At 39.5% G+C, this 27,811-nt stretch overlaps 1 protein-coding gene across 5 annotated transcripts; it reads right to left on the reverse strand.

The window, feature by feature from the left end:
* Nucleotides 1-1,539: 1,539 nt before the first annotated feature.
* On the reverse strand, nt 1,540-27,811 carry LOC130924196 (gastrula zinc finger protein XlCGF52.1-like). Of its 5 annotated transcripts, XM_057850628.1 has the most exons (5): nt 27,492-27,811; nt 27,169-27,205; nt 22,105-22,272; nt 16,609-16,880; nt 12,462-16,337 (listed from the first exon to the last, which is right to left on the reverse strand). In XM_057850628.1, the coding sequence occupies exons 4-5, from the start codon at nt 16,639-16,641 to the stop codon at nt 14,952-14,954; spliced, it is 1,419 nt and encodes a 472-aa protein (XP_057706611.1). In that variant the 5' UTR covers nt 16,642-16,880; nt 22,105-22,272; nt 27,169-27,205; nt 27,492-27,811; the 3' UTR covers nt 12,462-14,951. The 5 variants fall into 5 exon arrangements, with proteins under 5 accessions (XP_057706606.1, XP_057706616.1, XP_057706611.1 ...); XM_057850623.1 differs by lacking the exons at nt 12,462-16,337; nt 16,609-16,880 and adding an exon at nt 1,540-4,755 and having other exon boundaries at nt 27,492-27,806; XM_057850605.1 differs by lacking the exon at nt 16,609-16,880 and having other exon boundaries at nt 12,464-16,337.

Here is a 27,811-nt window from a genome sequence, read left to right on the forward strand (position 1 = left end):
TTCTAATCAATTTGAATTTGTTATTATTTACTGATTTTATTACATTTTATTTTTCAGTATCAAATGGTCAAAAATGTACCTTGAGTGTATTTTTACAGTTTGGATGTGACTTTTTTTTTTTTTTTTTTTTTTTTAACTTCAGGCAAATTGATGCGCGTTAAGTCTTTTCTGTTACAAGCAACACAATGTTAAAAAAGTTATACTTTATTATAAGTTGATCTATGTTACTTTTTTTCTTTAATAGAAAAAAAGGACACAATGTTAGGCTGAGGCGTACTTATAATAGTAATATAGACGAATGATACTATTTACAGTGGCGGCAGATAGTTGGGGGGGGGGGGCGCGAAACATTTACGTCTTCCTTGGGGGGGGCGTAACAGAAAATAATTGAGAAGCACTGAGTTACAGTATGCTAGTCCTACTATCCCTCTCCTAAGAAAAAATATTTTAGCCGTAAAACAATGTATGCACACGCAGCATAGCAATATTAATCCAAAAGAAATATAACAAAATATTAATAAAATGAATGGTTTTACTTTAAAGTTTAGGTAGTTAAATTGATGTTATATACATTATTAATCATTTATATATCGTTTTGTTTTCTGGTTAATACTTTCCAATGAAGTTTATGTATACAGGATTTGTCTTGAAATGTGTATTGTATTTTCATTGAAATTTATTATTTGTATGGCAAGATTAATTATGGCAGGGGTCTCCAAACCGGTCCTCAAGGGCCGCTGTGGGGCCTGGTTTTTGTTTTAACCGATCGAGTACCGACAGTTTAACCAATGAAGTTTCTGCTAAAACAAGCAGCACCTGACTGCAATCAACTGATTACACTTGTAAGACACCAGATTGGTGCAGAGGTTTTGTCTTGTTTTGTTGGAATGAAATCCTGCGCCCGCCGCAGCCCTATGTGGAATAGTTTGGAGACCACTGAATTATGGCATAAACAATGAAGTCATTTTATAGACAGAGATCTTTAAAGATATATTATAACCAATTGGATACGTAAAACTTGCTTTGAAAAATAAATTCTTTCATTTGTTTATTCAGGTTGATCATAGAGCTAGTACAGAAAATGAATCCAACTCCAGTTCAGCCTTGCAGTACTTTGAGCGCCCGTAGTCAGACAGTCACAGTCTAGACACATTTTCTTCATTTTTCTCTCAAAGTGCACGAAATTGGTGCATTTTACAATAAAATGTAAAAAAAAAAAAAAAAAAAATTCTCCCGGGAGGGGCATGTTCCCGGACCCCCCTATGGGGTCTGTGTTTCCCTTCGTATAGCGATTCTTATGGGCTGGGCTGAGTCAAAGTCCAGGGCTGCTTTTTAGTTCCAGTCCGCCCCTGGTCACAGCACTAAGACTCATGACGTAAATATCATAGCGGGCCGATCGTAATTTCCTCTTTTTTCGCAGTAAGAGGAAAAGCGGTAAACACACATCAAAATTACAACATGGTAAACTGGAAATGGCAAATTTAACTGAAATTATAACAAAATTAAATTGCCTCTGAATTGGAGAGTCGAAGAAGAGAGTCCATCGTCCATCTTCGGAAATGTGTGGTTTATTTTGTTGCCAGTGTTAGGGTCCGCAACTGTGGAAACAAGGTTGTACCTCAAGGTACACAACAAAAGAGGGAAGCGTTCAAGGGTTTATTAAATACAAACAAAAACACACACGATCGCGGAAAAATAACGGGAATAACACAATATGTCCGTGAAAACGGCGAGGATCAATAATATTAACCTAAGCGGTAGGAAGAGAACCGATAGCAAAATAAATATACCCAAATGCCAGCACAACGTAGAGGATTTCAAAAGAATGGCGGTTGACAAACAAGCCAGCAAATGCACAACATTCAAGAGTACAAAGTGTCGAATGGCGCCCAGCAAGTTGATATCTCGGCACCCTTCTCTTGGATCGCCTGAGCTTAAAATACAGTCTTGATTACCTTGAATTGACTTCAGGTACAACGTCAGGAACGCTCTGTAACAAAACACGATCTGACCAACAGAATGTGACAGGTGATGCCGACCAAAAATGATGTAATGCTCTGGTTATAACATCGCGCCAGCCGCCCTCCCCGCACAGAGAGCGCCGAGACACCAACCCGGGAACCCACTTTCACACATACAACCCGGTTTATTCCTGGGACATTTCCCCATGTGTCAAAGGTATGACACGTTTAAATCCTGCGTCACCTTACACGGGAATTTAACAGGACATAAGTCTGAAAGGGGCTTTAACAAGGGTGGAGGTTTGCATCGGGATGGTAGGGACATAACACTACCAACTTCTCAGGATACTCAAATTGTCCCCACCAACTTTTAAGCAACCGTATTTGAATTATATAATTATTAATTGATTATATATTAATTGATAATTATTAATAATAATCAATAATGTCTTCACATAGGTTGTAAGAATAGAATTGACCCTTCCATTATTAAGTGAATTACTGTATTTTCATTATGTTCAGACCTACATTTACCCCTTTTCACTGCTGAATGTGCCGGTCCATATTTTTGCCCTCAAACGCACGTTTGATTGGCTGATGTCTTGAACAAACAAACACGCATACTCACACAACCCCGACAGAAATACAAGTCAACCTGCCGCCTCCTCCACCCCCTTCAAAGATGAGGGATATTAGAATTTTTTTTCGGCCAGCCACAACAGCAGCTGTAAGTACACGTCAATGTTGTGGAGGTGGGGAACACGCCACTAATTTTGTTAACGTCCGACCTGCATCACAGTTAGCATAACATTAAACTGTGTGAACTTACTAACCTGCAAAACTCGAGTAGGGAGCAGCTTAGAGATAAGTTTCCTCCTGTACTGTATGTGTTTTCTACCGTTAACGTTACTTCAACTGTGCATTTCTTCATTGATTAAATTTATTAGTTTTCTCCGTTATTCATTTAAAAATGTTATTTGCAGCCTATGCAAACATTTCTGTAAAAAAAAAAAAAAAAAAAAGCACACAAAAACACATCCACTGTAAATTTCCTTTATATGAAGAAAGAGGGATTTCCCCCATTTTCTCCCTTGAAAATAACAATTGTAACTTTTTTCATTTTTACGTAGGCAACACATCAGCATATTTGTGAGAAATGTAGCCCAGCCCCACTTTCACCCAATCTATTTGGTCTTATTAATGTCCCGTCCCCAGCAAAAAGTGTATATGCAGGCTATGCTGTTATAGCGTCCCTACCATTGTTGAGACCAAACCTACGCCCGTGGGCTTTAGAAAGCAGTATGGAACAATCCCAACAGAAAGACATATAACGTCAATTCATTCAATTAAGAAAATCAGAATATTGGACAGTTGTTAAAAAGGACCTGCAAAATCATTAGAACAACTTTTTCAAAAAGAGGCTGAAGGGAAACTGCATAAGGAAATTGAAATACTTTTTCCACTGTATATGCGTGGCAGGGATCAGAATATTTGGTCACACATTGCAATTCAAAGGTTTTTCCACAGTGTGTTTTCTTATGTGCAATACTAAACGTAGCTTCTGAGAAAATCTTTCCCCGCAAAGTGAGCAGGCAAAAGGCTTCTCTCCAGTGTGTATTCTTTCGTGCAAGACTAAATTTCCTTTCTGAGTGAATCTTTTACCACAAAATGAGCAGGCAAAAGGCTTTTCTCCAGTGTGTGTACGTGTGTGTTGTTCTAAATGACTTCTCTTTGAAAATCTTTTGACGCAAAGAGTACAGGAGAAAGGCCTCTCTCCAGTGTGTGTGACTGTGTGTTTTTTTAAATGTCCCTTATCGGTGAATCTTTGATCGCAAAGTGTGCAGGCAAAAGGCTTTTCTCCAGTGTGTGTACGTTTATGTCTACTTAAACTAGAACTCCCAGAAAATCTTTTATCGCAATGTGTACAGACAAAAGGCTTCCCTCCAGTGTGTGTATGCTGATGATTTTTTAAATTGGTCTTCTGAAAAAATCTTTTATCACAAAGTGAGCAGGCAAAAGGCTTCTCACCAGTGTGTATTCTATCGTGCATGACTAAACTTCCTTTCGTAGTGAATCTTTTATCACAAAGTGTGCAGGCAAAAGGCTTCTCCCCTGTGTGTGTGAGTGTGTGTTTTTTTAAATGTCCCTTCTGGGTGAATCTTTTGCCACAAAGTGAGCAGGCAAAAGGATTTTCTCCAGTGTGTGTACGTTTATGTCGAATTAAATTAGAACTCCTAGAAAATCTTTTATCGCAATGTGTACAGCCAAAAGACTTCTCCCCAGTGTGTGTACGAATGTGTTTTTTTAAAAGATGTTTCCTAGAAAATGTTTGATCACAAAGTGAGCAGGGAAAAGCCTTCCTCATTCCGCATTCTTGAGTGTCTTTTTTCAATGACTTGTTTAAGGATTCCGAAGCATTTTGGTCAAAGTCATCTTCCTCCTCATCAGTGTTGAAGTCAGAAGAGTGTGACGTGACGTCGTCGCTGTCTGAAAGCGGTGCTAAGAGGCTGTCTGTTTGCGATTGTCCCTCTCCTTTTGTTGTCAGGTGCTGAAATGAGCTGTCGCTCGAAAATTTTGCTGCTCCGCTCTCTTCGCTTGGACCTTCTTCTTCTTCGATTTTCACACTAACACACATTGGAAACTGGGGGATTTCATCTTCCTGTTCTTCTTTGATGTAGGGGGTCTCTGGCTCCGCCTCCTGTTTGATACAAGGCATATCGGACTCCTCACGTTTGACTCGGAGGGGATCATGCTTCTTAGAATGATGATCTTCCACAGTGACGTCTGCGGGACTCTGGATGGAAAAAAAAAAAAAGTTTTGTCAAAGTCGACATTTTTCCCCAGATTTTCATGTTGCATTTTTTCTGACACAAAGAACCCATTAGCTGTGGATAAGGTAAATACACTTTATTCCGTACTCTCACCCCCAAAACACACAGAGTCCGCCGCCCCACACCATTACACCACCACCACCAGCCTGAACCGTTGATACAAGGCAGGATGGATCCATGCTTTCATGTTGTTGACGCCAAATTCTGACCCTACCATTCGAATGTCGCAGCAGGAATCGAGACTCATCAGACCAGGCAACGTTTTTCCAATCTTCTACTGTCCAATTTCGATGAGCTTGTGCAAATTGTAGCCTCAGTTTCCTGTTCTTAGCTGAAAGGAGTGGCACCCGGCGTGGTCTTCTGCTGCTGTAGCCCATCTGCCTCAAAGTTCAACGTACTGTGCGTTCGGAGATGCTCTTCTGCCTACTTTGGTTGTAACGGGTGGTTATTTGAGTCACGGTTGCCTTTCTATCAGCTCGAACCAGTCTGGCCATTCTCCTCTGGCATAAACAAAGCATTTCCGCCCACAGAACTGCCGCTCACTGGATAGTTTTTCTTTTTCGGACCATTCTCTGTAAACCCTAGAGATGGTTGTGCGTGAAAATCCCAGTAGAACAGCAGTTTCTGAAATACTCAGACCAGCCCTTCTGGCACCAACAACCATGCCACATTCAAAGTCACTCAAATCACCTTTCTTCCCCATACTGATGCTCAGTTTGAACTGCAGGAGATTGTCTTAAACCATGTCTACATGCCTAAGTGCACTGAGTTGCCGCCATGTGATTGGCTGATTAGAAATTAAGTGTTAACAACCAGTTGGACAGGTGTACCTAATGAAGTTGCCGGTGAGTGTGTGTATATATATATATATATATGTATATTAGGGCTGTCAAAATTATCGTGTTAACGGGCGTTAATTTTTTTTTAATTAATCACGTTAAAATATTTGACGCAATTAACGCATGCAATGAATGACCTGCTGGCATATTGCCTCAAACATTACAATGAGGCCGTTTTTGGACATTAAGAGTGAAGAGATAGCCACCGGCCGCTTGGGGGCAGCGCCGTTCCATACTCATGTTATTTCTTCGAAACGTGGGAGAATTAGTAGTTGTGAGACGTTTATGCTGTATTCACAATGCAATGGAAATTGCTATTTGTGCTCCACACATATTTCGGTAAGTTTTCTTTCTTTTAGTGGCAATTATGTGTCTCTTGTTTTATTTTGGGTAAGATATGTATTATACAGTAAAGGCGAGTGGACACAGGCGTTCTTTGGACCGCGCCGTTTATTGGCATAAGCTTCTCCTTCACAACAAACATAAGTATCGTTTAGTGAAAGCACAACAAAAGTAATATTCCTATCTCTCTCTCAAAAAAAAAAAAAAATGTTCACAAAAAGAAAAGCACTTCAGTCTATAGTAATCAGGCCCTATTCTGACACACAGTTAAACAACAATGCAAAATGAACTGGCATTCCATATCAAAATAGCTATACAAAATACACGTAAAACTTTTCACTCTATCTTTATTATTGTTATATTTATTCTTATTATATTAACTCTACTTTTGATTGAAAATTTTACAAATTTTATTAAAACGAAAACATGAAGAGGGGTTTTAATATAAAATTACTATAACTTGTAACTATAACATTTATCGTTTAAGAACTACAAGTCTTTCTATCCGTGGATCACTTTAGCAGAAAGAATGTTAATAATGCCATTTGTGGATTTATTGTTAAAATAAACAAACACAATACTGATGTACAGTATGTTGTATGTATATATCAGTCGTGTATCTTATCTTTCCATTCCAACAATAATTTACATAAAAATATGGCATATTTTAGAGATGGTTTGAATTGCGATTAATTACGATTATTTAATTTTTAAGCTGTAATTAACTCGATTAAAATTTTTAATCGTTTGACAGCCCTAATATATATATATATATATATATATATATATATATATATATATAATGCAGACCCATGGAAATGTTGTCCAGTCAATACACACGCACAGTAGCCTATGTACCAACTCAACATTTTTATAAATTACTATCATGACAATTGTCATTAGCCACGTTTACATGCTGACTTTTATTCATACCGATTCAAATCATTCCGAATGGAAATTTCACATCAGCTGTTTACATGTCACTTCATCTATTCCGATCCAGCGTTTACATGTGACTGCCTTTATTCCGAAAGGACGTTTGACAACTGCCGTCTGACATGCGCAGATTAATCAAAACAAAGCGTCACGTTGCAAAACATGGAGATCGATCGTCAGATCAGCTGCTGTTTTAACTTTTCGAGTGGAAACAAAACTTCAGAATGATACGCCGTTCATTTAAAAAGTTGTGTGGGTGCGCTGTGCGTGTGCTTGGAAGCCATGTTGCAAGTGGTGTTTATATGGAACACATTTATTCGGTTTGAACAAATATTCCGATTGTAATTGGAATATTTGGCTCCATGTAAACGTGGCAACTGACAAATTGTTATTCCCACTCAATCTTTATTCTATTTCAATGTTCTAGATTGTACGCAAACAATGACCGAAATAAACTGACAAGCTATTCAACCAGCATGTTTCCAAATGCAGCAGTTCAAAACTACATTGCCCATAATGCCTAGCGTGGCTGAGCGCTACCCTATTAGTGAGTACCGGGCAAGGCAAAATCAAACTTTGCTATAAAAGTTTACAATCATCGGCAGCGCAACGATGCGACACCAAACAGGATTTTACAGATTACGCCAGTACAAATCTCCGACAGAAGTCAACAGTTGCCATTATATACGGTATTTATCGTTAAAAAAAAAACAACAAAAACAAAAACTCATAACAAACACAGCTACTTAAAATGTAATACCAATATTCAACCAAATAAAAGAACGCAGAACAATTACAAGACTCGTAAAATATACTGCATCTCTGTGTACACAAATAACCCAATAAACAACAGAAGACACGTGATCAACATTAACAGGAGAGAAACCAAACACAGAGAGGTGAATGGAGCCACGTCTTAAAACTTCTTGCTGTAGTCTGATTTTTTGCCAAACTGTCACCCGTCATTAAGTGGTGGTAATTCCACATCAAACAAAGGGTAAACTGCCAACAAAAAACAAGAAGAAGAAGTAGTCCTTCTCCTGCCTCTAATAGTCGGAGCCACATAAACGCAGGCAGGCGCTGCCTCCGAGTGGCCGGAGGGATTCTTTTCAAATTGGTCCCGTGAAAAATCATAAAAACCGGACATTTTCATGAATTTATGAAATCTGGCCGGTGTTGTGCCGAAAAATAGCCGCCCCGCGTGAAATGTCCCCCCTGATGGGAGCGCTTATTTAAAACGCTTTATTGAGGTGAAAACATCAAATGTTTTCATGGACTCATTACAGTAATGGATTTACGACTGTAAAATCAGTTTTAAATAAATTACACAAAATAGTAGTACTGTATTTTAAGAACAAATCGTGGACTGGGCCACATAACCATCTTTGAACAGAAATGCATTGGTCTACAGGTTTTCACGACCGTATCCCAATGACAATCGCGCATGTGTGACATTTATTAGTTCAAGCAGAGTAAAATAATACATATTCATGGTACAAGAAAGTCGTTTCCGTGTCCATCGATTGGTAAGGAAAAGCCGTTTGTACGAGTGACGTGTGGGCGTTCCCGTCAGTGGGGACATTTCACGCAGGGCGGCTATTTTTCGGCACAACAACGGTGTTCTGTCAAAATTTGCTCCCTATAAATTTCGCTTTACAAATCTTTTTGTGGCGCTGAAAAAGCCCTCTTTTACATTCAGTTGGACTCTCAATGTTGGCCGACAGTGCTAACTAGATACATCATAAACATACATGTGCAACACGAAAATGGCGTAAATTAATACTTAACAACAAGGCGAAGTCGTTAACAGTAAGAGAGCGAGGTGCCGTTGTTGTGTGCAGCTAACACGGTCTGACGAAAACTTTTCTACATGTCATTCCATCATCAAACTTAAGTAAATATTCCTTTCTTAAAAGAAAGTTTGTAGTGTTAACTTTGGAATCGCTGCATTCGTGGCCATTTTTAACGTTACGTGCATGCGCAGAACCGCAAAGTAGCTATTTTTGATGGGTTATAAAATTTGTCAAACCACCGGTGTTCTGCCAAAATCTCCTACATCGGCGAAACGTCCTACATTAGTCGAATTTGACTCCCAAAGTACTACCGTGTGCTCTAAACTTGTTTTGTTTAGATGCATACAGGAATAACATACTAAAAAATGCCTTCAGAAAACACTTAAAAGTAGTTATATCAAATAAGGACAGTTTAAATACGCTACGTGACTAATAGAGGTGTGCAAAATTTACAATTCTTAGATTATTCGCGATTCGGCCGTGGAAGATTCGAGAACGATTCACAAACATCCAAATTCCGATTATTGAAATATGCCAAGTAAAGCGGAAATACAACACACTCAGCGCGCTGCGCGGTCTTTGGGACGCAATGAGGAACGGAGCGAGAGTAGCTAAACATCATGCTTCTCATTACCCGGCCCCTCGGGTAATGCCAATGCTCAACTTACGGCTCCAGCTCAACTCATGCCACGAGATAAAAAAAAAACAACAACATACCTGACTGCTGCCGAAAAGCTGCTACAAAGTACCTCCACATAATGTTACGGTAGATATCCTTTATATAGGACTACATGCAATATAGATTCGGTAGCGTTAGTCGCACATCTGCAAAAAACTAGATGCGGGCGTTAGTAAACGGCCGCCATCTTAAAGCAGTACACTTCCCTGCAAGGCTGTTGTTGCGAACCTTCCAAGCAAACCTAATTAACTTATTATCTAAAATACTCCTAAATCGGTAAAATATTGACTTGAATCTATCTTTAAAATAGTTTTAAAACTTTCACATATCTAAAGTAGACAAAAGGAAAATTATGGAATAACGGGAGCAATTTTAACAACTTGAACGGTTGATTCACAACATTAAATTAATTAAATGTAGTTTAAAGCTGCTGATATAGAATGGGGACTAGAGTTTTTTTATATACTGTTATTTTTTGTATATTTGTTTTCTGGTATATGTTAACTTGATACTAAAATAGTAGTTTGGTTTAGCCTGAGAGTATTTTTGAACAATTTCGGAACTAATGTACAAAACATTTAAAAAAAAAAAAAAAAAAAAAAAAAAAGGAGGGGAGTGCATCAATAATCGTTTTATAATCGAATCGGAGCCTCTGAATCGTAATCGAATCGTTAGGTGCCCAAAGATTCTCAGCTCTAGTGACTAATGTGGTCAACTGCTTCAAAACTAACGGAAAAAACACAATGGTTAAAAGTATGACAGGGTAATACATGCAAAAGGTATTTTTGAGGCAGTGAAAAGGTTCTAAATAACTAAATAAAAACAAAAATAGTGAGTACACGCCGCTTCTAACCCATGTGCGCATGCGTGTGGATGCACGCGCAAGCGCGCTGAGCATTGTGTAGGACGTTTCGCCGCGTTGTTACGAATGGCCGAACACCGGCCGCTCCGGAGAGCACGTAATCAGAGGACTTGTCCGGGCAAAAGACGACCTTTGGTCACCCTAACTAATGTTGTGATCTTACCTTCATTTTGTTTCGTTTTACAGTTGTTTGTCGTGACCTGTAAACAAAATTAACAAATCGGTGTTACCATGAAGTAAAAGCGATCGAAATGCTTTAACGTGTCTTGGCTAGCAAGTTAAGCTAAACAAAACAAAGTTATGTAAGCCTGTTAAACTTCAATATAAAGCCAAACGACTTCCAACAAGCTTTCAGACGGGACTTTTTTTAGTCCAATAAAACGCTTACTTCAGTATTTAGCCGATGAGAATGCTTTAAAGGAGCTCGTTTGGTTAGCAGAAGAGTACAGGAAAGGACTGCAAGTCCCCGATAGGTGCACACTCACATTTGTTGCGTCAAGTGAACCGGAAGTAAAAACGTTCAGGTGCTGAAAATTCAGTGTATTATGTCGGAGAGTTTGGACTCCAAAAGTATGATAAACATATCGGTATTTGACTAATAACTATCAGTAACTCAATTTAGGTGGCTCAGAAGTTTGTCTGGAAATAAATACGTTGGACGTAAGGTCTTTATCCAACTGACTAGACAGCTTCCGTTGAAATTCATCCATCAGGCAACAAAATAATGGAATCGGTTCATTTTAATAAGGCACTGAAGCTTCTCAGGATCACTTGGTTTAGCTTATCTTGCTAGCCATGAGACCTAATTATTCCAAAGCTACGAAAGAAGAATGCAAGGTAGAACTGCATCGAGGCAAAGAGAAGGAACATCCAGGAGAGGTCGCTGTTGGCAATAAGCCTCGACTCAAAGCAGGTTGTTTCTGACTTTGATCAATGAAATGCATACTATTGTTGGTTATATATTTTTTATTCATGATGATCAAATCATTATTCAACTTCATGTTTTAAATTCTATGCTATAAATGAATTGATAAAATAAACAAATTGAAAATTCAAAGAAAAATACACATTGGCTATGTCCTCAAGTGACTGTATTCTCAAGTTGATTTATATATAGACAAGTTTACTGAGCGAAATATGGCTGCGCCATCTTTGAAAATGTCTGCCTTGAACTTAAGGTTACAATTCCCGGGTCATAGCACTAAGACTCATGACGTAAATATAGCGGGCCGATCGTAATTTCCTCTTTTTTCGCAGTAAGAGGAAAAGCGGTAAACACACATCAAAATTACAACATGGTAAACTGGAAATGGCAAATTTAACTGAAATTTTAACAAAATTAAATTGCCTCTGGATTGGAGAGCCGAAGAAGAGAGTCCATCGTCCATCTTCGGAAATGTGTGGTTTATTTTGTTGCCAATGTTAGGGTCCGCAACTGTGGAAACAAGGTTGTACCTCAAGGCAGACAACAAAAGAGGGAGGCGTTCATGGGTTTATTAAATACAAACAAAAACACACACGATCGCGTTACATTTATTGGATAATTTAAACATTTTTAACAAATAAAAAACTGAAAAGTGGGGCGTGCAATATTATTCGGCCCCTTTACTTTCAGTGCAGCAAACCAGAAGTTCAGTGAGGATCTCTGAATGATCCAATGTTGTCCTAAATGACCGATGATGATAAATAGAATCCACCTGTGTGTAATCAAGTCTCCGTATAAATGCACCTGCTCTGTGATAGTCTTAGGGTTCTGTTAAAAGTGCAGAGAGCATTATGAAAACCAAGGAACACACCAGGCAGGTCCGAGATACTGTTGTGGAGAAGTTTAAAGCCGGATTTGGATACAAAAAGATTTCCCAAGCTTTAAACATCTCAAGGAGCACTGTGCAAGCCATCATATTGAAATGGAAGGAGCATCAGACCACTGCGAATCTACCAAGACCCGGCCGTCCTTCCAACTTTCTTCTCAAACAAGGAGAAAACTGATCAGAGATGCAGCCAAGAGGCCCATGATCACTCTGGATGAACTGCAGAGATCTACAGCTGAGGTGGGAGAGTCTGTCCATCGGACAACAATCAGTCGTACACTGTACAAATCTGGCCTTTATGGAAGAGTGGCAAGAAGAAAGCCATTTCTCAAAGATATCCATAAAAAGTCTCGTTTAAGGTTTGCCACAAGCCACCTGGGAGACACACCAAACATGTGGAAGAAGGTGCTCTGGTCAGATGAAACCAAAATGGAACTTTTTGGCCACAATGCAAAACGATATGTTTGGCGTAAAAGCAACACAGCTCATCACCCTGAACACACCATCCCTATTGTCAAACATGGTGGTGGCAGCATCATGGTTTGGGCCTGCTTTTCTTCAGCAGGGACAGGGAAGATGGTTAAAATTGACGGGAAGATGGATGCAGCCAAATACAGGAACATTCTGGAAGAAAACCTGTTGGTATCTGCACAAGACCTGAGACTGGGACGGAGATTTATCTTCCAACAGGACAATGATCCAAAACATAAAGCCAAATCTACAATGGAATGGTTAAAAAATAAACGTATCCAGGTGTTGGAATGGCCAAGTCAAAGTCCAGACCTGAATCCAATCGAGAATCTGTGGAAAGAGCTGAAGACTGCTGTTCACAAATTCTCCATCCAACCTCACTGAGCTCGAGCTGTTTTGCAAGGAAGAATGGGCAAGAATGTCAGTCTCTCGATGTGCAAAACTGATAGAAACATACCCCAAGCGACTTGCAGCTGTAATTGGAGCAAAAGGTGGCGCTACAAAGTATTAACGCAAGGGGGCCGAATAATATTGCACGCCCCTTTTCAGTTTATTATTTGTTAAAAAAATTTAAATTATCCAATAAATTTTGTTCCACTTCACGATTGTGGCCCACTTGTTGTTGATTCTTGACAAAAAATTAAAATTTTATATCTTTATGTTTGAAGCCTGAAATGTGGCGAAAGGTTGCAAGGTTCAAGGGGGCCGAATACTTTTGCAAGGCACTGTATGTCCGTGAAAATGGCGAGGATCAATAATATTAACCTAAGCGGTAGGAAGAGAACCGATAACAAAATAAATATACCCAAATGCCAGCACAACGTAGAGGATTTCAAAAGAAGGGCGGTTGACAAACAAGCCAGCAAATGCACGACATTCAAGAGTACAAAGTGTCGAATGGATCGCCTGAGCTTAAAATACAGTCTTGATTACCTTGAATAGACTTCAGGTACGACGTCGGGAACGCTCTGTAACAAAACACGATCTGACCAACAGAATGTGACAGCCGATGCCGACCAAAAATGACGTAATGCTCTGGTTATAACATCGCGCCAGCCGCCCTCCCCGCACAGAGAGCGCCGAGACGCCAACCCGGGAACCCACTTTCACACATACAACCCGGTTTATTCCTGGGACATTTCCACATGTGTCAAAGGTATGACACGTTTAAATCCTGCGTCACCTTACACGGGAATTTAACGGGACTTAAGTCTGAAAGGGGCTTTAGCAAGGGTGGAGGTTTGCATCGGGATGGTAGGGACATAACACTACCAACTTTTCAGGATACTCAAATTGTCCCCACCAACTTTTAAGCAACTGTATTTGAATTATATAATTATTGATTATATATTAATTGATAATTATTAATGATAATCAATAATGTCTTCACATAGGTTGTAAGAATAGAATTGACCCTTCCATTATTAAGTGAATTACTGTATTTTCATTTTGTTCAGACCTACATTTACCCCTTTTCACTGCTGAATGTGCCGGTCCATTTTTTTGCCCTCAAACGCACGTTTGATTGGCTGATGTCTTGAACAAACAAACACGCATACTCACACAACCCCGACAGAAATACAAGTCAACCTGCCGCCTCCTCAACCCCCTTCAAAGACGAGGGATATTAGAATTTTTTTCGGCCAGCCACAACAGCAGCTGTAAGTACACGTCAATGTTGTGGAGGTGGGACACACGCCACTAATTTTGTTAAAGTCCGACCTGCATCACAGTTAGCATAACATTAAACTGTGTGAACTTACTAACCTGCAAAACACGAGTTGGAAGCAGCTTAGAGAAGTTTCCTCCTGTACTGTATGTGTTTTCTACCGTTAACGTTACTTCAACTGTGCATTTCTTCATTGATTAAATTTATTAGTTTTCTCCGTTATTCATTTAAAAATGTTATTTGCAGCCTATGCAAACATTTCTGTAAAAAAAAAAAATAGCACACAAAAACACATCCACTGTAAATTTCCTTTATATGAAGAAAGAGGGATTTCCCCCATTTTCTCCCTTGAAAATAACAATTTTAACTTTTTTCATTTTTACGTAGGCAACACATCAGCATATTTGTGAGAAATGTAGCCTAGACCCACGTTCACCCAATCTGTTTGGTCTTATTAATGTCCCGTCCCCAGCAAAAAGTGTATATGCAGGCTATGCTGTTATAGCGTCCCTACCATTGTTGAGACCAAACCTACGTACATGGGCTTTAGAAAGCAGTATGGAACAATCCAAACAGAAAGACATATAACGTCAATTCATTCAATTAAGAAAATCAGAATATTGGACAGTTGTTAAAAAGAACAGGACCTGCAAAATCATTAGAACAACTTTTTCAAAAAGAGGCTGAAGGGAAACTGCATCAGGAAATTGAAACACTTTTTCCACTGTATATGCGTGGCAGGAATCAGAATATTTGGTCACACATTGCAATTCAAAGGTTTTTCCACAGTGTGTTTTCTTGTGTGTAATACTAAACGTAGCTTCTGAGAAAATCTTTCCCCGCAAAGTGAGCAGGCAAATGGCTTCTCTCCAGTGTGTATTCTTTCGTGCAAGACTAAATTTCCTTTCTGAGTGAATCTTTTACCACAAATTGAGCAGGCAAAAGGCTTTTCTCCAGTGTGTGTACGTGTGTGTTGTTCTAAATGACTTCTCATTGAAAATCTTTTGACACAAAGAGTACAGGAGAAAGGCTTCTCTCCAGTGTGTGTATGTGTGTGTTGTTTTAAATGACTTCTCGTTGAAAATCTTTTGACGCAAAGAGTACAGGAGAAAGGCTTCTCTCCAGTGTGTGTATGTGTGTGTTGTTTTAAATGACTTCTCGTTGAAAATCTTTTGACGCAAAGAGTACAGGAGAAAGGCTTCTCTCCAGTGTGTGTCCTTGTGTGTTTGTTTAAATCTCCCTTGTTGGTGAATCTTTTACCACAAGTTGTGCAGACAAAAGGCTTTTTCCCACTATGTGTACGCTGATGCAATTCTAAATAAGCCTTACAATAAAACCTTTTATCGCAAAGTGTGCAGGCGAAAGGCTTCTCTCCAGTATGTGTATGCTGATGATTTTCTAAATTGATCTTCTGAAAAAATCTTTTATCACAAAGTGTGCAGGCAAAAGGCTTCTCCCCTGTGTGTGTGAGTGTGTGTGTTTTTAAATGTCCCTTCCGGGTGAATCTTTTGCCACAAAGTGAGCAGGCAAAAGGCTTTTCTCCAGTGTGTGTAAGTTTATGTTGAATTAAATGAGAACTCCTAGAAAATCTTTTATCGCAATATGTACAGCCAAAAGGCTTCTCCCCAGTGTGTGTACGAATGTGTTTTTTTAAAAGATGTTTCCAAGAAAATGTTTGATCACAAAGTGAGCAGGGAAAAGCCTTCCTCATTCCGCATTCTTGAGTGTCTTTTTTCAATGACTTGTTTAAGGATTCCGAAGCATTTTGGTCAAAGTCATCTTCCTCCTCATCAGTGTTGAAGTCAGAAGAGTGTGACGTTACGTCGTCGCTGTCTGAAAGCGGTGCTAAGAGGCTGTCTGTTTGCGATTGTCCCTCTCCTTTTGTTGTCAGGTGCTGAAATGAGCTGTCGCTCGAAAATTTTGCTGCTCCGCTCTCTTCGCTTGGACCTTCTTCTTCTTCGATTTTCACACTAACACACATTGGAAACTGGGGGATTTCATCTTCCTCTTCTTCTTCTTTGATGTAGGGGGTCTCTGGCTCCGCCTCCTGTTTGATACAAGGCATATCGGACTCCTCACGTTTGACTTGGAGGGGATCATGCTTCTTAGAATGATGATCTTCTACAGTGACGTCTGCGGGACTCTGGATGGGGAAAAAAAAAAAAAAAAAAAAAAAAAAAAACTTTTGTCAAAGTCGACATTTTCCCCAGATTTTCATGTTGCATTTTTTCTGACACAAAGAACCCATTAGCTGTGGATAAAGTAAATACACTTTATTCCGTACTCTCACCCCCGAAACACACAGAGTCCGCCGCCCCACACCATTAAACCACCACCACCACCAGCCTGAACCGTTGATACAAGGCAGGATGGATCCATGCTTTCATGTTGTTGACGCCAAATTCTGACCCTACCATCCGAATGTCGCAGCAGGAATCGAGAATCATCAGACCAGGCAATGTTTTTCCAATCTTCTATTGTCCAATTTCGATGAGCTTGTGCAAATTGTAGCCTCAGTTTCCTGTTCTTAGCTGAAAGGAGTGGCACCCGGCGTGGTCTTCTGCTGCTGTAGCCCATCTGCCTCAAAGTTCAATGTACTGTGCGTTCGGAGATGCTCTTCTGCCTACCTTGGTTGTAACGGGTGGTTATTTGAGTCACGGTTGCCTTTCTATCAGCTCGAACCAGTCTGGAGACAGACAGAGGAGAATCTCTGACCTCTGGCATAAACAAAGCATTTCCGCCCATAGAACTGCCGCTCACTGGATAGTTTTTCTTTTTCGGACCATTCTCTGTAAACCCTAGAGATGGTTGTGCGTGAAAATCCCAGTAGAACAGCAGTTTCTGAAATACTCAGACCAGCCCTTCTGGCACCAACAACCATGCCACATTCAAAGTCACTCAAATCACCTTTCTTCCCCATACTGATGCTCAGTTTGAACTGCAGGAGATTGTCTTAAACCACGTCTTTTCACTTTATTATTGTTATATCTATTCTTCTTATTATATTAACTCTACTTTTGATTGAAAATTTTACAAATTTTATTAAAACGAAAACATGAAGAGGGGTTTTAATATAAAATTACTATAACTTGTAACTATAACATTTATCGTTTAAGAACTACAAGTCTTTCTATCCGCGGATCACTTTAACAGAAAGAATGTTAATAATGCCATTTGTGGATTTATTGTTACAATAAACAAACACAATACTGATGTACAGTATGTTGTATGTATATATCCGTCGTGTATCTTATCTTTCCATTCCAACAATAATTTACATAAAAATATGGCATATTTTAGAGATGGTTTGAATTGCGATTATTTAATTTTTAAGCTGTAATTAACTCGATTAAAATTTTTAATCGTTTGACACCCCTTATATATATATAATGCAGACCCATGGAAATGTTGTCCAGTCAATACACACGCACAGTAGCCTATGTACCAACTCAACATTCTTATAAATTACTATCATGACAATTGTCATTGACAAATTGTTATTCCCACTCAATCTTTATTCTATTTCAACTGACAAGCTATTCAACCAGCATGTTTCCAAATGCAGCAGTTCAAAACTACATTGCCCATAATGCCTAGCGTGGCTGAGCGCACTGATAGCTACCCTATTAGTGAGTACCGGGCAAGGCAAAATGAAACTTTGCTATAAAAGTTTACAATCATCGGCAGCGCAACGATGCGACACCAAACAGGATTTTACAGATTACACCAGTACAAATCTCCGACAGAAGTCAACAGTTGCCATTATATACGGTATTTATCGTAAAAAATAAAAAATAAAAAAAAACGAAAAAAAAAAAAAAACTCATAACAAACACAGCTACTTAAAATGTAATACCAACATTCAACCAAATAAAAGAACGCAGAACAATTACAAGACTCGTAAAAGATACTGCATCTCTGTGTACACAAATAACCCAATAAACAACAGAAGACACGTGATCAACATTAACAGGAGAGAAACCAAACACAGAAAGGTGAATGGAGCCACGTCTTAAAACTTCTTACTGTAGTCTGATTTCTTGCCAAACTGTCACCCGTCGTTAAGTTGTGGTAATTCCACATCAAACAAAGGGTAAACTCCCAACAAAAAACAAGAAGATGATGTAGTCCTTCTCCTGCCTCTACTAGTCGGAGCCACATAAACGCAGGCAGGCGCTGCCTCAGAGTGGCTGGAGGGATTCTTTTAAAATTGGTCCCGTGAAAAATCATGAAAACCAGACATTTTCATGAATTTATGAAATCTGGCCGGTGTTGTGCCGAAAAACAGCCGCCCCGCGTGAAATGTCCCCCCTGATGGGAGCGCTTATTTAAAACGCTTTATTGAGGTGAAAACATCAAATGTTTTCATGGACTCATTACAGTAATGGATTTACGACTGTAAAATCAGTTTTAAATAAAGTACACAAAATAGTCGTACTGTATTTTAAGAAGAAATCGTGGACTGGGCCACATAACCATCTTTGAACAGAAATGCATTGGTCTACAGGTTTTCACGACTGTATCCCAATGACAATTTTGTACAGGAGAAAGGCTTCTCTCCAGTGTGTGTGAGTGTTTTTTTTTTTAAATGTCCCTTATTGGTGAATCTTTGATCGCAAAGTGTGCAGGCAAAAGGCTTCTCCCCAGTGTGTGTACGAATGTGTTTTTTTAAAAGATGTTTCCAAGAAAATGTTTGATCACAAAGTGAGCAGGGAAAAGCCTTCCTCATTCCGCATTCTTGAGTGTCTTTTTTCAATGACTTGTTTAAGGATTCCGAAGCATTTTGGTCAAAGTCATCTTCCTCCTCATTGGAGGAAGACACACATTGGAAACTAGAGCTGGGAATCTTTGGGCACCTAACGATTCGATTACGATTACGATTCAGAGGCTCCGATTCGATTATAAAACGATTATTGATGCACCCCCCCCTCATTTTTTTTTTTTTTTAAATCAAATGTTTTGTACATTAGTTCCAAAACTGTTCAAAAATCCTCTCGGGCTAAACCAAACTACTATTTCAGTATCAAGTTAACATATAGCAGTAAACAAATATACAAAAATAACAGTAAATAAAAAACTCCAGTCCCCATTCTGTAACAGCAGCTTTAAACTACATTCAATTGGTATAGACCAATGCTTAAAAATGGGGAAATTAAAACTAGAGAGATTGAGTCTTGGGATGATGAGTCTGTTTTGAAATTACAAGGTTGCTTTGACTGCACTGATTGGTCTGTCTTTATGGACTCTTCCTCAGATATTGATGAGCTTGTTGACACGGTATGTTCTTATATTTCTTTCTGTGTGGACTCTGTTATTCCCAAGAAGCATGTTAAAGTGTATGCAAACAATAAGCCATGGGTCACTAGCTCTCTGAAACAAGTGCTAATGAAAAAACACCAGGCTTTCCGAAAAGGAGATACGTGTGAATTCAGGGAGGCTACAAAGGAGGTCAAGAGCGGAAATAAAAAGGGCTAAACTGCAATATAAAAATAAAATGGAGGAAAGACTGGGAAATAACAACTTGAGGTCAGCATGGGATGGGGTGAAAAAAATGACAGGTTTGCAAAAGGCACAAAAAAAATCACTTCAATTGCCAATATATAAAAACGTTAATGACTTGTCTGAAGCATTGAACACCTTTTTTTCACGGTTTGACATTCAGGATTTTTCAAATGAATTAAATAATTTAACAGAGGAACTGACCCAGGTAGATTGCACTCCTTTTTCCATTGCAAAGGGGGAGGTCTGGTCTATATTTAAAAAATCTAAAGTTAATAAGTGTCCAGGTCCAGATGGGATTAGTGGGAAATTGTTAAAGTGCTGCTCAGAGCAGCTGTGTGGTGTGTTTGCTGATATTTTCGAGTCCTCATTGAACCAGAGGAGGGTCCCAATGGCTTGGAAGGAGTCTATTATAGTTCCAGTGGCAAAGAGTAACTCTCCAGTCACATTGAATGACTTCAGACCAGTGGCACTGACCTCACTGGTCATGAAGTCATTCGAAAGGATTGTAAAACGACTCCTATTATGTAGGGTGGGTGGGGCCCTGGACCCCGGGCAATTTGCTTACAGGGCTAGAAAGGGGGTAGAGGATGCCCAGATAACACTTTTAGATCTCCTCTACAGACACTTAGATGGTCCTGGTGCGCATGCCAGGCTCCTCTTTTTGGATTTCTCCTCAGCTTTTAATACCATCCAGCCTCATGTTTTAGTTCGTAAGTTACTTGCAGAATTCAATTTTGAAAGCAATCTTGTGAGCTGGATAATGGACTTTTTAACAAATAGAACACAAAGAATTAGAGTAAACGGTTGTCTCTCTGAAAGATGCGTCTCTTCTACTGGCTCCCCTCAGGGTTGTGTACTCTCACCCTTACTATTCATCCTTTACACAAACGATTGCAGGAGTCAGTATAGAAATAGACACATCCTGAAATATGCTGATGATACAGTCATTATCAGTTTACTGCAGAAACATGAATCCCAGCATGGGCCTGTGGTAGACGAGTTTGTTAGTTGGTGTGACAGATCTTTTCTCCAACTCAACACCTCAAAAACTAAGGATATGTGTATAAATTTTAGGAAAAAACAACCTGCTCCTCCTCAACCCACTCGTATAAAAGGTAGCAGTATTGAGGTGGTAGAGCAGTATAAATACTTGGGCACAGTGATAGATAGTAAACTCAAATTCAAGGCAAATATAGAGACCATCTGCAAAAAGGGTCAACAACGACTGTACTTCCTAAGAAAGCTGAACTCTTTTAATGTTGATAAGGATATCTTGTCTTTGTTTTATAAATCTTTTATTGAATCTGTTCTTACTTTTGCTTTTATTGCCTGGTATGGAGGTATCAGCCTGAAAGAGAAAAATGACATCAACCACATTGTTAAGGTGGCTGGTAAGATAATAGGTTGTCCACAGGTCTCCTTAACTGATATTTATGAGAGGCAGGTTATGAGGAAGGCAAATGACATTCTTGACTGTGCCGATCACCCCCTGCATTGTTCATTTGAGGTTCTTCCTTCAGGCAGGAGATTCAGAGTCCCTTGTTTTAAGTCCAACAGGACAAAGAACTCCTTTTTATCAAGTGCGATTAGGCTGCTAAATTTGCACAATTCTCGGACCGAGAGGCAAAGCTGTTCATAGCATTTTTTAAATTGTGGTCTTTGTCATTTTATGTGTATGTGTTATCTGTTGTTGTGAATCTATGTGCTCACCTGCTGTATGATAAGTTTCCCCTCCTTAGGGGACAATAAACTTGAACTTGAATTAATTTAATGTTGTGAATCAACCGTTAAAGTTGTTAAAATTGCTCCCGTTATTCCATAATTTCCCTTTTGTCTACTTTCGACATGTGAAAGTTTTAAAACTATTTTAAAGATAGATTCAAGAAAATATTTTACCGATTTAGGAGTATTTTAGATAAAAAGTAAATTAGGTTTGCTTGGAAGGTTCGCTACAACAACCTTGCAGGGAAGTGTACTGCTTTAAGATGGCGGCCGTTTACTAACGGCCGCATCTAGCTTTTTATAGATGTGCTGCTCACGCTACCGAATCAAAGGTGCATCTAGTCCTATATAAATGATATCTACCATTACATTATGTGGATGACTTACTTTGGAGCAGCTTTTCGGCAGCAGTCATGTATGTTGTTGTGTTTTTTTTATCTCGTGGCATGAGTTGAGCTAGAGCCGTGAGTTGAGCATTGGCATTACCTGAGGGGCCGGCTAATGAGAAGCATGATGTTTAGCTACTCTCGCTGCGTTCTTCCTCGTTGCGCCCCGAAGACCGCGTGGCGCGCTGTTTGTGTTGTACTTCCGCTTTACTTGGCATATTTCAATAATCGGAATTTGGATGTTCTCGAACCTTCCACGGCCGAATCGCGAATAATCTAAGAATCGGACATTTTGCACACCTCTATTGGAAACTGGGGGATTTCATCTTCCTGTTCTTCTTCTTTGATGTAGGGGGTCTCTGGCTCCGCCTCCTGTTTGATACAAGGCATATCGGACTCCTCATGTTTGACTCGGAGGGGATCATGCTTCTTAGAATGATGATCTTCTACAGTGACGTCTGCGGGACTCTGGATGGAAAAAAAAAAAAAAAAAGTGTTTTGTCAAAGTCGACATTTTTCCCAGATTTTCATGTTGCATTTTTTTCTGACACAAAGAACCCATTAGCTGTGGATAAAGTAAATACACTTTATTCCGTACTCTCACCACCGAAACACACAGAGTCCGCCGCCCCACACCATTACACCACCACCACCAGCCTGAACCGTTGATACAAGGCAGGATGGATCCATGCTTTCATGTTATTGACGCCAAATTCTGACCCTACCATCCGAATGTCACAGCAGGAATCGAGACTCATCAGACCAGGCAACGTTTTTCCAATCTTCTATTGTCCAATTTCGATGAGCTTGTGCAAATTGTAGCCTCAGTTTCCTGTTCTTAGCTGAAAGGAGTGGCACCCGGCGTGGTCTTCTGCTGCTGTAGCCCATCTGCCTCAAAGTTCAACGTACTGTGCGTTCGGAGATGCTCTTCTGCCTACTTTGGTTGTAACGGGTGGTTATTTGAGTCACGGTTGCCTTTCTATCAGCTCGAACCAGTCTGGCCATTCTCCTCTGGCATAAACAAAGCATTTCCGCCCACAGAACTGCCGCTCACTGGATAGTTTTTCTTTTTCGGACCATTCTCTGTAAACCCTAGAGATGGTTGTGCGTGAAAATCCCAGTAGAACAGCAGTTTCTGAAATACTCAGACCAGCCCTTCTGGCACCAACAACCATGCCACATTCAAAGTCACTCAAATCACCTTTCTTCCCCATACTGATGCTCAGTTTGAACTGCAGGAGATTGTCTTAAACCATGTCTACATGCCTAAGTGCACTGAGTTGCCGCCATGTGATTGGTTGATTAGAAATTAAGTGTTAACAAGCAGTTGGACAGGTGTACCTAATAAAGTGGCCGGTGAGTGTGTATGTATATATATGTATATATATATATATATATATATATATATATATATATATATATATATATATATTAGGGCTGTCAAAAGTATCGCGTTAACGGGCATTAATTAATTTTTTAAATTAATCACATTAAAATATTTGACGCAATTAACGCATGCAATTAATGCCCCGCTGGCATATTGCCTCAAACATTATAATGAGGCCGTTTAAGGACATTAAGAGTGAAGAGAATGCCACCGGCCGCTTGGGGGCAGCGCCGTTCCATACTCATGTTATTTCTTCGAAACGTGGGAGAATTAGTAGTTGTGAGACGTTTATGCTGTATTCACAATGCAATGGAAATTGCTATTTGTGCTCCACACATATTTGGGTAAGTTTTCTTTCTTTTAGTGGCAATTATGTGTCTCTTGTTTTATTTTGGGTAAGATATGTATTATACAGTAAAGGCGAGTGGACACAGGCGTTCTTTGGACCGCGCCGTTTATTGGCATAAGCTTCTCCTTCACAACAAACATAAGTATCGTTTAGTGAAAGCACAACAAAAATAATATTCCTATCTCTCTCTCTCAAAAAAAAAAATGTTCACAAAAAGAAAAGCACTTCAGTCTATCGTAATCAGGCCCTATTCTGACACACAGTTAAACAACAATGCAAAATGAACTGGCATTCCATATCAAAATAGCTATACAAAATACACGTAAAACTTTTCACTCTATCTTTATTATTGTTATATTTATTCTTCTTATTATATTAACTCTACTTTTGATTGAAAATTTTACAAATTTTATAAAAATGAAAACATGAAGAAGGGTTTTAATATAAAATTACTGTAACTTGTAACTATAACATTTATCGTTTAAGAACTACAAGTCTTTCTATCCGTGGATCACTTTAACAGAAAGAATGTTAATAATGCCATTTGTGGATTTATTGTTACAATAAACAAACACAATACTGATGTACAGTATGTTGTATGTATATATCCGTCGTGTATCTTATCTTTCCATTCCAACAATAATTTACATAAAAATATGGCATATTTTAAAGATGGTTTGAATTGCGATTAATTACGATTATTTAATTTTTAAGCTGTAATTAACTCGATTAAAATTTTTAATCGTTTGACAGCCCTAATATATATATATATATATATATATATATATATATATAATGCAGACCCACGGAAATTTTGTCCAGTCAATACACACGCACAGTAGTGTTGTATCGGTCGCGAACGATTCGTTTTTTTTTTAACGAATTGTTTTGGTGAACGAGACCAAACTAATCACCATCTGCACTGATTCGTTCTATGAAGGTGGTGCTTGTTCGCTGCATGGGAGGGCGTTGAGCAAGCGGCAGCGTCTTCTGACATCGCACACGACCAATCAGACGCCAGCCTCATCGCGGGCAGGGGAGGGAGCGGAAACAGAATCAGGGCGTCTGTCACTCACGTCCACGTGTGGCCAATAAGCAGCCAGCGTGCAGGCAGGGGGGCAAGACTGAGTTTTGTCACTTCCCGTTCAGTGACTCGGTCCTCCGGTTCTTGACCTAGCTTGCTGCTAACTTGATTTTCCAGTAATGACTATGCGGTGAACGAATCAGAAAATGAAAGGAAATGACTTTGTCACATATTTGTTAACGTGGAGTCTATCAAATGCTGCTCAAACAGACAAAAACACCACACAAATCTAGCGAGCATTGTTTAGAGTAGTACTTTTCTCAACAAACTCGTGACTGCCTATGACGACATACTATCAAATTTACAGTAATTTAAAACACGGGTAGCTACGAGGCAAGCAAAAGCTGAGCTGCGGTCACGTGACGGCAGTGAAGCGGGCAGAGAACTGTCACTATATGGAGGCTTCATGGCAGCGATATTTACCTCATATGTGCACAGAAAAAAATATTTAGTATGATCACCATAATACTGATTTGCAATGAAACTGTATATACATGTCAATTTTTTCCCGAGTGTTTTATTTTTTTTTTCATGTCAGTGTGTCGGGTGTTGGTTGGTTTGACAAATTATGTCAATCAGTCCATCATGTGCTACTCAAGCGCCCAAAAACAACGCACGCGGACACGGGAGATGTCGCAATATGTCTACATTTTTCTTAACAGACTAATGAGAGTAGAAAGGCGACATCGTAAAGAGCTAACAATTATTTCTCGTCAGCATTTGACGATCTGAGATGCTGGGACGACAGGGGAGCTGACCGGATTATTTTATTTATTAATACCAGTGCAAAAATTCAACACGATCATCTTAATACTAAAAAACAAAAATACAACAGAGCGAGATGTAAATATGATGTGTTGGTCGTTCCATATTCAGAAACTGAACTTTCGATGTATTTTTATTGTCGTGACAGCAAGCATGCTGTATATGTGATTGTATATGTGATCAAAAACCTGCTAAAGAAAGTCCGTGCGCCCCCGCCCACTACTCCCCTAACAAAAGGAAAATGTTTAACCGTGTCCTAAATTGAAATGCAAGCACGAGCCATGACTTTGAGCCCATAGAACTAGGACAGACGACGCGGAAGTTCTCCCCTCGATTTTGCAGCAGCAGGAGGGAGACGAGGCTGTCTGTGAAAGCAGAATGATACCGCCTGTCACTCATTTCTGAAACGACGACGAGCGGTGCCTGTGTGCAAGAGAGGGAGGGACCAAGCAATGTCACTTCCCGTTCAGTTATACTGCGAAGCGGTCTTTGGTGATTCGTTCGGCAACGTCACTTCCCGTTCAGTAACCGAACGATTCGTTTGGGCGGGGAGGGAGATGAGGGGGGCGAACGATTCGTTGAACGATTTGTTTGAACGAATCTTTTTACTGAACGAACCGGAATGGATTTGTTTACTCAAGTGAACGACAGATCCCGTCACTAACGCAATGAGGAACGGAGCGAGAGTAGCTAAACATCATGCTTCTCATTACCCGGCCCCTCGGGTAATGCCAATGCTCAACTCACGGCTCTAGCTCAACTCATGCCACGAGATAAAAAAACACAACAACATACCTGACTGCTGCCGAAAAGCTGCTACAAAGTACATCCACATAATGTTACGGTAGATATCCTTTATATAGGACTACATGCAATATAGATTCGGTAGCGTTAGCAGCACATCTGCAAAAAACTAGATGCGGGCGTTAGTAAACGGCCGCCATCTTAAAGCAGTACACTTCCCTGCAAGGCTGTTGTTGCGAACCTTCCAAGCAAACCTAATTAACTTTTTATCTAAAATACTCCTAAATCGGTAAAATATTGACTTGAATCTATCTTTAAAATTGTTTTAAAACTTTCACATGTCGAAAGTAGACAAAAGGGAAATTATGGAATAACGGGAGCAATTTTAACAACTTAAACAGTTGATTCACAACGTTAAATTAATTGAATGTAGTTTAAAGCTGCTGATATAGAATGGGGACTAGAGTTTTTTTATACACTGTTATTTTTTGTATATTTGTTTTCTGCTATATGTTAACTTGATACTGAAATAGTAGTTTGGTTTAGCCTGAGAGTATTTTTGAACAATTTTGGAACTAATGTACAAAACATTTAAAAAAAAAAAAAAAAAAGGAGGGGAGTGCATCAATAATCGTTTTATAATCGAATCGGAGCCTCTGAATCGTAATCGTAATCGAATCGTTAGGTGCCCAAAGATTCTTAGCTCTAGTGACTAATGTGGTCAACTGCTTCAAAACTAACAGAAAAAACACAATGGTTAAAAGTATGAGAGGGTAATACATGCAAAAGGTATCTTTGAGGCAGTGAAAAGGTTCTAAATAACTAAATAAAAACAAAAATAGTGAGTACACGCCGCTTCTAACCCATGTGCGCATGCGTGTGGATGCATGTGCAAGCGCGCTGAGCATTGTGTAGTACGTTTCGCCGCGTTGTTAGGAATGGCCGAACACCGGCCGCTCCGGAGAGCACGTAATAAGAGGACTTGTCCGGGCAAAAGACGACGTTTGGTCACCCTAACTAATGTTGTGATCTTACCTTCATTTTGTTTCGTTTTACAGTTGTTTGTCGTGACCTGTAAACAAAATTAACAAATCGGTGTTAGCATGAAGTAAAAGCGATCGAAATGCTTTAACGTGTCTTGGCTAGCAAGTTAAGCTAAACAAAACAAAGTTATGTAAACCTGTTAAACTTCAATATAAAGCCAAACGACTTCCAACAAGCTTTCAGACGGGACTTTTTTTTTGTCCAATAAAACGCTTACTTCGGTATTTAGCCGATGAGAATGCTTCAAAGGAGCTCGTTTGGTTAGCAGAAGAGTACACGAAAGGACTGCAAGTCCCCGATAGGTGCACACTCACATTTGTTGCGTCAAGTGAACCGGAAGTAAAAACGTTCAGGTGCTGAAAATTCAGTGTATTATGTCGGAGAGTTTGGACTCCAAAAGTATGATAAACATATCGGTATTTGACTAATAACTATCAATAACTCCATTTTGGAGGCTCAGAAATTTGTATGGAAATAAATACGTTGGACGTAAGGTCTTTATCCAACTGACTAGACAGCTTCCGTTGAAATTCATCCATCAGGCAACAAAATAATGGAATCGGTTCATTTTAATAAGGCACTGAAGCTTCTCAGGCTCACTTGGTTTAGCTTATCTTGCTAGCCATGAGACCTA

The sequence above is a fragment of the Corythoichthys intestinalis genome, chromosome 1 (assembly GCF_030265065.1).
Source record: "Corythoichthys intestinalis isolate RoL2023-P3 chromosome 1, ASM3026506v1, whole genome shotgun sequence".
NCBI lineage: Eukaryota > Metazoa > Chordata > Actinopteri > Syngnathiformes > Syngnathidae > Corythoichthys > Corythoichthys intestinalis.

Coding starts and splice junctions, on each gene's coding strand:
- LOC130924196 (XM_057850605.1), bottom strand. Junction 22,273..27,168: donor TAAAACGAAACAAAATGAAG/GTAAGATCACAA, acceptor TTTTCCATCCAG/AGTCCCGCAGACGTCACTGT. Junction 16,338..22,104: donor TCCCCCAGTTTCCAATAGAG/GTGTGCAAAATG, acceptor TTCCCCATCCAG/AGTCCCGCAGACGTCACTGT.